Here is a 9,631-nt window from a genome sequence, read left to right on the forward strand (position 1 = left end):
TAAGATTGACGAGATTGAGATTTAGACGTTTTTTTTTCTTCTGTCTAATTTTTCTCCAAAAGAATGTTTCATCGTTTATTTGAATACTCTCAAATTCATATAGAGCATTTTCGATGTAAAAGTGGATGATTTGTGTCAATAAACCCATAAATGAACTAATAAAACGTTATGATACATCCCATTCCAACGATTTTGTACGATACAAAATCGCAAAATTTGCTTACTGAATCCAATTTTCGTATTTCATCGAAAGAAACATCGAAAATGTGACCAAAAACAGGAGAAAAAGAAAATGAATGAAGGAGAAAGAGCGGGGGAAAAAACTAGAAATAAAACAAATTTTCGAAAATGATGGAACTTGTTCATCAGCTTTCAAGTGGAGTATCATATGGTATAGCATAAATTCAGGCGGGATTTGGCGCCGTTTCTTTCAACTGTCAAATCACTATGTTGTCAAACACCAGTTAACGCGGCTAATCAAAAACCATACACACACTGTGTTGTTTGCACGCATCAATCGCACCCGAAATTCAGTTTAACTTTCTTACTCGTAGATAAAACAGTGTTGCTCTGTCATGTTGTTCTTTGTTGATTCCAATCATATTCATTTGCTGCCGAAAATCATTATTGTTGTCACTTGCTTCTGAAACACGTCTTGAATAAATAGAGAGAAAAAAAATATCCGTGCACGATGTCAGGAGATATTAACCAGTTTGTAAATTTTTCGCCGAATGATTACATTGAGAATGCTGATTTGATTAGGGATGCAAATCAAGCGAATGATCGGAAAATGCGTCAATTGTTTGCGGATTTATTGGCGAAAACGGAAGAAATTAACAATCGTTTGCTGGTGTCCGAAGCAAAGGTCGATTCGTTGAAAACGGTGGTGGCCAAACAAATTCACGAAATAAATTGGTTGCACCGCAAACTGAACGATGTGTCGAGGAAGTGTCACATGGCTGAGTTGATGGCACAAGTGAACGCGAACAAGTACAATCGTTTGCACGGCAAATTGAAGGGGATTATCTTGGAATCAGCGTGCGAATCAGGTGCCGATGGCGAAGGAGCCGTGTAATACACAAATTGAATTGTGGGTTAGAATTAAGAAGAACAAGACGAAGAAGAAAAAGTGAGAGAAGAAACAGTGAACAAAGTTACTTATTGCATTGACATTTGTTTAGTATTGGTGCGCACACAGCAATCGATTGTTTATCTGAAATGAAGTGAAAACACAGCCAAACTCCGTTATTGCTTACGCGCAGATATTTATTCAATACACACATAATATTTATACACTTTACCGATGAAATATTTTGCACTTGTGTTAGTGTAAATGACTGACATTTGCACACGACTCAAATCAAACGCGCAGATTCAGCTCGATGTGTGTATCCGAGAGATGGAAAAATAGAATTTAGAAAGTAAAAAACAAAAATTAACAAAAAGTGTTCTCTTTGTATTGTTGAAGTAGTTTTTTGCCATTAAAAACATTCTTTTCATATTTGAATACCGTTTGAAATTGTATAAGAAAATGGCATCAGCGAACAATTCGCAATCGTTTACAATATATGAGTGCCATTATTGCAACGCCATCCCAAATGAACATCAAATCAATCGATGCTCTCGTGGTCATATCGTTTGTTTGAAATGCGACGCAAAATATGGACGATGCAAGGTAATATTTTCAATTTATTTCATTTTTTACGATGAACAGGGCAGGGCGAACATTCAATATAGTGAGAGTTAATTCGCGTTCAATTTTTTTCACTCTCAAATGAACCGTTGCGACAAACAAATTCCCTCAGAACGTTTTAGTTTCAAAGTGAAACATGAAATTTTTTTTTATATAGAGTTTACAACAACAACTCCATATGAAAAATACTTTATGTTGCACTTTAAAACTAAAATATTCTGAGGGAATTTGTTTGTCGCAATGGTTCAAATATCGATAGAAACCACTTACAAAAAAAAAATTTAATGAACAAACTCCGATATTTTCGATATTTTCGATATTTTCAAGACGATTTCCATTCAATCCGATAATATGACAACTCAATGTGAAAAAATGATTGCGTGCGACTATTGAAGCATGAAATGTCACTCTTTCATACTCCATTTTTTTCTCCCGTTTAGTGTATGTCGGAAACTTTGGTAAAAGTACCAAATCCGCTCTTGAAAATCGTCGAATCAACCAAAAAGGGATGCCAGTATAAAGACGATGGGTGCACTTGGATTATTTCGGAACGAGCTGACACAGATGATCATCATGCTGAATGCAAATTTCGACCAAGTCGATGCATTGGTGCTCAGTTAGGTGTTTGGATGTAAGTTGTCAACCATTTGCAATACGTTTTTGTGGCGATTTTTATTTGAATTTTCGTTTTTCAAATTGAATGCAGGTTGCATTCAGAATTGGTTTCTTTTTTTTTGCATGTTATATATCGAGTCTTGCAATGATCGATTCTTGACGATTTAATTTTTTTTCTTCTCTAGTTGCGATTGGACAGGTCTCCAAGTTGAGTTTCCCAGCCACATGAAAGAGCATCATTCGACTAACGGTGAATTTTTCCTCCATCGTCAAATTGGTTCCGTTAACTATGATCCAGCCAATAATTGCACGAAATTCAATTTAATCGATGCGTTCAACAAAAAGTTTGTCTTTTTGTACATGAGCCATGCAAAAAGTTCGGATGTGGTGTTCATCATTTATCTGCTGGGCCGAAAAATTGATGCACAAAAGTTTATGATCGATTTTGAGCTGAAGGATGATGAATTGCGCAAAGTGAAATTCATCGAGATGTGTTTCAGTGATGCCGACAATATTGCCACTATCATCAGGGATCATCGATGCTTCGTTTTGTCAAAAAGGTTGGTCGAGTCGTTTGTGAAAAATGGCAACTTGGAATTTCGGTTTGTGATCAAGAAAAAGGATGGCATCGTATTGGAAAATATCGAAAAGCAACAGCATTTGTTGAATGTATTGTGCGGTGAAGCTGGTGGACCAACACCACAACTTGCTCCGAAAATGCAAATGAAGGCCTATCAAAGTGAATCCAATCTCTATTTGTCGGCTGGACGGAGCAATGGAGCTGCAAACAACAAACCAAGATACCATCGTAATACGAAGAAATGAACATATTCGTGTTAAATTTAGCTTATCAACACGTGGTTTTTGTCTTTGCACTTATTTTCTATGTTGTTATTGTGCCTTGTGCGCGAACCCTATTCATTCGTGTCTATGGGAATTTCATTTATTCAAAGAAATTACATCGAACGATGCGAAGTCAATTCGAAATTGGATTAGATTTAAGTACCGCTATGCCCTTTATTATGAAACATTTCTTCGAAACCATTTTGAAGGTCCAAATATTCTCATTAATTAAAAATTAATTCAGATTGATTTGTGTTGTATCACAAAACTTGAAATAAACATCGACAAATCATAAAACATTCACTCATTTTTAAGGATTTCCAGTTTTCTTACCTTTTCAGCTATGTGACGTCAATTGATTTTAAAGGTAAATGAAAAAAATGATATTTTCGACGCTGAAAAATACTGTTTTGAAATCAAATCAAAGCAAAGCAAAGCAATAATGGGCTCGTTTTCCATTGAAATGGTAATGACATAATTGGGGTACAGTCGTATTTTTATGGACCATTTTTTGAACAATAAACAAACACGCCTTTTGAAATCGAATGCCATTTCCTTCATGAGATTGAACAATAGCTTCATAGAGCTAACGACATTCTTTAGTGACGGTTGCAATTCTGATTTACTAGAGGAAAGATACTCGATTGGAAGTTTCGAATATTCATTTATTTTTTTAAATCAAAATTGAAATTTTCAAGTTCAATTCTTGTGTGAAATTCCGTTTCACCGAAATTCTATTCAAAATGCAAATTTTGCAAGCAAATAAAAAAATCTACGCATTTATGAGCATCGATCCACCACAATCACTTCGAATTTATCAACGATTTAATGCTAAAATCTGCACAAATGCTGAAATGGTTCTTCAATTTGGCATTTCGTCTGTTCTGTGTGTCGTAATTGAAGCAAATAGCTTCATTGAATGTGCTAAAACAATTGGATGGGCCATCACAGCTGTATTTACTGTTTATGATAACATTATCATTTTCTGGAAATCACCGGCAATGTTCGAACTAATTGACAATTTTGAAGCGTCAATTAAAACAAGTGAGTAGACATTAATCGAGCGTTGTCCTTAAATGTTTTAAATAAGATGTCACTTATTTTAATGTCAATTAAAATAAGACTACTAGTAATTCCTATCACCATTATAATGGTGTAATAAGTTATGGTTCATGACTATTTTTTTTACAGGATTAGAGAATGCAACATCAAAAGTATACTTCGAAAAGGCGCGTGATAAAATCGATAGAATGACTCAGGTCTTCGCTTTTGCCAAAGTGACATTTGTCGGCGTAGTAATTCCAAAGTTATTCGTCACATTGTTTAGTCTCATCATAGGTGGATCGGATTATGATGGCTATTGGTTATTATAAACATACAGTTTTTCATCATGACGAATATGAATTGATTTGATTTGAAAAAATGCTTCAAATCAATTTAGTTGCAGAATTTCTTGTTCATCTTCAAATCAAATCAATATATTTGATTTGTTGGTTTTGATTTAAAATCCAAATTTAACAACCCTGTTTTTATTTTATTAGTTTTCCTCCATGAGCATCATTCATCCAAATCAAAAAACTTCGAATGCTTTTGAAATAAACACACGAAAATACATATTCAAAATCGAAATTTGTCCACTCAAACCGCAAAAAATATTTCACATCAATTATTTATATGATAAAGGTATCCGTTTAACTGGAGAACGCCAATTGGGTACTTGGCCGCATTCTGCTTACAATTCGGTGCACGATATTATCTTCTGCATGATTTCTTTTGTCAATTGTGTTTCCCATTCTCAACGTTAATTGCAGTTAATTGTGTTAACTGCATTCATAAAAGATGCGGAAATTGAGCTGAATAGTGAAAATGAAGTCCAAAAATCTAGCACGAGTAACAAGGAATTCAAGCAGAAACTTCATCATTTCATTCGGCTACATGCGGATCTGAATCAGTTGAGTACACCTCCATTCTCATTGAGATTTGGTATTAGATTAGACTGTGAATTATTATAATCAATGACACCGTTTTTATTTAGATTTATATATGACTTTGACAATAATTATCAATTTTTGTGGATGGGTTTTTTCTTATGGAGTCTTTTAACATCATGCGTAAATCTTCAAATATTCCATGTGGAGTTGCTGGTGATTTAGCTACAATTTTTAAAAATAAAATCAATAAAAAAAACTGCTAAAGATTTTTTTAAATATGATCAGAGTCTTAGGCATCGGATATGGGTAATATTTCTGTGTGGTTCACCGTCATTGCCAGATTAGTTTGGACCCTCATTATGATCGCTGCCTGGTAACCAGGTGAACAATGCATTTATTAAGATGAACTATGCCATTTGCCAATTGGACTGGTATTTGTTCCCAATTGAGACGCAACGATTGCTACCTCCAATCATTGTAATGACACAAAATTCTGCTTGTATCGAAGCCTATGGGAGCTTTACTTGCTCATGGGACACATATTAACGGGTAATTTCAATTGGCATTTTTTCGTACCAGAGAAGAGGTTGGTATTGACCACTTTGATAATCTATTCGAAATGATTTATTTACTTTCAGATTATGAATACGATATTCTCATATTCATGATTTTTCGCAGAATGATCTAAATTATACGAAAGAATGTCGCTTTTAAAAACAAAAATACCCCATGAAAAGAATAATGAAAAATTATAGGCATATTTTCGATATGTCGAATTGGAAAATTTCGAAAAGCAACGGAATTTGTTGAACAATATATTGTGAGGTGAAGCTGGTGGACCAAGTGTTGGCTAGGTGGAGCAAGGGAGCTGCAAACAACAAACCAAGATACCATCGTAATCCAAAGAAATGAACATATTCGTGTTAAATTTAGCTTATCACCACGTAGTTTTTGTCCTTGCACTTATTTTCTATGTTGTTACTGTGCCTCGTGCGTGAATCCCATTCATTTGTGTCAAACTTGTTCATTTGAAGAAATTATATCGAACAATGTTTAGTCAATTCAAAATTGGATTAGCTTTAAGTACCTATACGTGATAAAATGAAACATTTATTATAAACCATTTTGAAGGTTCAAAGCATTCACATTAATTGAAAATTAAAAAGAAATGGTAAAATTTATACCATATTATATTCATAACATTCCGATTGATTAGTGTTGTATCACAAAACTTGAAATGAAAATCAAAAAATCATAAAACTTTCACTTCTTTGGCATTGAATGCCTGAAAATGCATAAGGATTTCTATTTTCCGATTCTTATCAGCTATGTGACGTCAGTTGGTCTTGAAGGTTAGTCATAAATCTGACATTGTTTACGCTAAAAAAAATTCTGTTCTAAATCAAAGCAAAACCATAATGGATTCAGAGAATCATTTGAGCATAAGTATAGTGAAAATATATAAATATCAGTAAATGAATATTCGTCTCTGTGCTCCCACACACTGTGTGGCAGGAGGACATTCACTCATTCGTCTGATGCAATTTTGAATAATTTGGTCGTTCTCTCCTCTATTCCCATCTCTTGATAGTACATACCCGTGATCCTCCTATATGAAGAAAAAATGTCTCAGATTAATTGAAAAATGAAGAGGTGCCGATTGGTCGATTTCCATCTGTATCAAGTTTTTATGTTCAAATGCGAAGCAAAATGTGTTTTAAATAATGTTTTGTAGAGTATTGCGAACTAGGGGAATACCACGTTTAGATTTTTTCAAATATTAAAAAAAAAACGATATATCTCTAAGAATCTGTCATATGAAATATGGTGGATATTTGTGAATATGAATGACATTTAAGCCGAGACAACGTCCGCCATCTTGGATTTAATGCAAAAATCTCAAAAATCCACAAAAATCTTGATTATTTATTCAAGATATTCGAAAATATGTCATATAATTGATGTCTATTTCAAATATTTCAACATATTTCCACTATTCTTGAGCGTGATATTCCCATAGATTGTGAACTTGTAGAACATTTTAATAATTCCATTTAAACTTTTAACTTAAAAGTTTTAAGTTGTTTGTGCAGTGTAATTTCGTTTAATTTTGAATGGGTATGAATTGAAAACCGAAACTCCGCCATAATTTCCTTTTCATTAGTTAATTTTTATTCATAATAACAATATATAATAACAGAAATAGTTGTTTTGTTGTTGTTCTTAATTGTTCATCTTGTCATTTGCTTTAGTATCGTTCCCTATTTGTTTTCTATCATTCTTGTTCGGGTTCAGATTTGTTGTTGTTGTTCTTCTTCATATAGTGTCACTCATCATCAATAGTTTTACCATATTTGGCTTAATGTATATATATATATGTATATATATATATTTATTCATGCAATTAATTACACTTGTATATATCTAGATAATGCAAACAAAAGCGTGAGCTTATTTTCTTTAGTTTGGGATTTCGCTAGGATCGCGTTCAATAGTATGATTGCAAAATTTCAAACGATATTAATAGCAATTTTAACGAAATAACACAGAAAAACGTGTTTCATTTGTTTTTTTCTTCTTCTCTTTTCTCATGTTTTGGGCGAGCGAGCGCACGCGCGCATTCTGTCTATGGATCAGTCATTTAACCAAGTTCAGTTTGTTTTGTTGCTCAACTCCTTGTTGTCATTTCAGTTTGTCCTTCGATTTCGAGTACATGTTAGTTGTAATTGTATTAATATGCAATCGTTTTCTTTGTTTTATTTGCTCTTCATTTTGTTTTATCATGTCGGTTGTCTTGGTTTTTTCTTTTCACATTCCTGTTTGTACAATGTTCAGTGAATGTGTTTATGTGATATTCGAGCGTCACTGTTTGATACCGTTTTGTCTGTCATTTTCTTACATTTTGCAAAATGTGTGTTTCAATATCTTCTGTTTTGCCTGTGTTTGGTGAACCGAAAATGTAAAAAAAAAAAAATCAAAGTTGCTATTGGATTGGCAATTAAAACGAAATCTAATGAAACAACTCATTGACTTGATAACTGAAAATGCACAAACGACTTTCGTCGAAAGTTGAACTGCTCAAACGTTTCCAAAGAAAACCAAAGCAGATTTTACTAGCGAAAGACAACATAAAAAAAATTCAACTTGAGTGTCAAAGAAAATGATGTTCGGGTGTGACTGTGTATATGTGTTTCAAGTCGTGCCCATGCCGTCCAGACGAAGTTCCAATCAGTGCACACTGGAACTTTGGCGATTCATCCAGAATTAACTTTAAATTATGGCGTTTCCCAAACAATTGAACCTATTTAACCATGCACTGATTTCAGCTTCGTTTCATTGTGTGCATTTCGTTCGGTGTGTAAATGTCTCCGGTTGAAGCGTTGCCATTGGAAAACAGTTCAATTGTTTAATAAACACGATATATTTAAAGCACAAAATGATCAACAAATTACGTTATTAATTTTTCTTGGTGGTTTTTTGGTTTGTTTGCTTTGCTGTTCGTTCGTTCGTATTTACTGTTCGCAAAATTTGTTCGGTTTGTAAATGTGTTGCTTCTCTCTTGTTGTTATTCCGGAGTTGTGTGTGTGTTGTGTATGTGTGTGTATGTGTTGATTTCCGCGATCATCGGTACGCGCGGTTACTAGTTAATTTGCACATTTAGTTTTTTTTTCTATTCAAATTTGGCTGTAAAACGAAAATGTATGCTCAAATGGTCAAATGCTGTAATTGCTTATGTACGCTAGCTTTGTTTTCTTCTGGTTTCTTCTTTCTCTTTACATATCATTTCAGTTGGGATAGGTTTTGTATCGTTATGTTGCTCGTGTGTATGTGTGTTTTTCATCATCATCATCTTCTTAATTTCTTTTGTTTAAATTACTCCTGAGTTCTGAAATGGGTTATGATTTAAGTGAAAATTGCGGTGTATGGGTATATATGTGTGTGTATGTGAAATCGATGACAGAAATGCATTCCTAAAATCAAAGCTCTGTCGAATGATTGGTTTTGTTTTTCTCGTTGTTTTAAAAAGGGTAAGTTCGATCCATTTTATTTGCCTATCAAATTAAATGAAAAACAAAAACAACAAATTCCCGAATATTTAAAGTAAATTGTTTGTTTTGTTTTTTTGTTTGCCTTTTCCAAACTAAATCATTTCATTCATGTTGAAGGTGAATTCTCTATGTCAATATCTGGTGTGAGACATTTATAAATGGAATAAGACTTGATTTTGCCAATGAATTAGTAAAAAAAAAAATATATCTCATCTCTAAAATGGGCTATTTTTTTTTGTTATCTTCGATGGTCCTGTTTGTTGTTTCTTTTTTTTATTTATTTGAATTGTCTATTTTATTCATCACTTGTATGTGGGTATGTGTGTCTGTATTGATTATCATTTACAAAAATATAAATCGACCATTTTATAAATGCAAATCGCATATCTATGCGCGTATGTGTGAGTGAGTGAGTTTTTGGATAAATTTGCAAGCAAAAACTTTGTATGTGCCGAGTTGTGTCAATCTTGACGATTTTTTCTTCTTCTTCTTCTTCTTCT

General features: G+C 33.4%; 1 protein-coding gene across 1 annotated transcript; it reads left to right on the forward strand.

Annotated features, from left to right (window-relative positions):
• Positions 1–532: 532 nt before the first annotated feature.
• LOC129575119 (E3 ubiquitin-protein ligase SIAH1B-like) lies at positions 533–3,450 on the forward strand. The gene is made up of 3 exons (XM_055458048.1): positions 533–1,675; positions 2,134–2,324; positions 2,494–3,450. The coding sequence occupies exons 1-3, from the start codon at positions 1,532–1,534 to the stop codon at positions 3,131–3,133; spliced, it is 975 nt and encodes a 324-aa protein (XP_055314023.1). The 5' UTR covers positions 533–1,531; the 3' UTR covers positions 3,134–3,450.
• The last annotated feature ends 6,181 nt before the right edge of the window (positions 3,451–9,631 follow it).

This window comes from Sitodiplosis mosellana, unplaced genomic scaffold (assembly GCF_009176505.1).
Source record: "Sitodiplosis mosellana isolate CC-2019 unplaced genomic scaffold, AAFC_SMos_1.0 Smas_scaffold_6166, whole genome shotgun sequence".
Taxonomy (NCBI): Eukaryota; Metazoa; Arthropoda; class Insecta; order Diptera; family Cecidomyiidae; genus Sitodiplosis; species Sitodiplosis mosellana.

Excerpts from the sequence above, each read along its gene's own strand:
- LOC129575119 (XM_055458048.1), top strand. The coding sequence starts at position 1,532 with ATGGCATCAGCGAACAATTCGCAATCGTTTACAATATATGAGTGCCAT. Across the intron at positions 1,676-2,133 it reads CAAAATATGGACGATGCAAG|TGTATGTCGGAAACTTTGGT; the intron begins GTAATATTTTCA and ends TCTCCCGTTTAG. Across the intron at positions 2,325-2,493 it reads GCTCAGTTAGGTGTTTGGAT|TTGCGATTGGACAGGTCTCC; the intron begins GTAAGTTGTCAA and ends TTTCTTCTCTAG.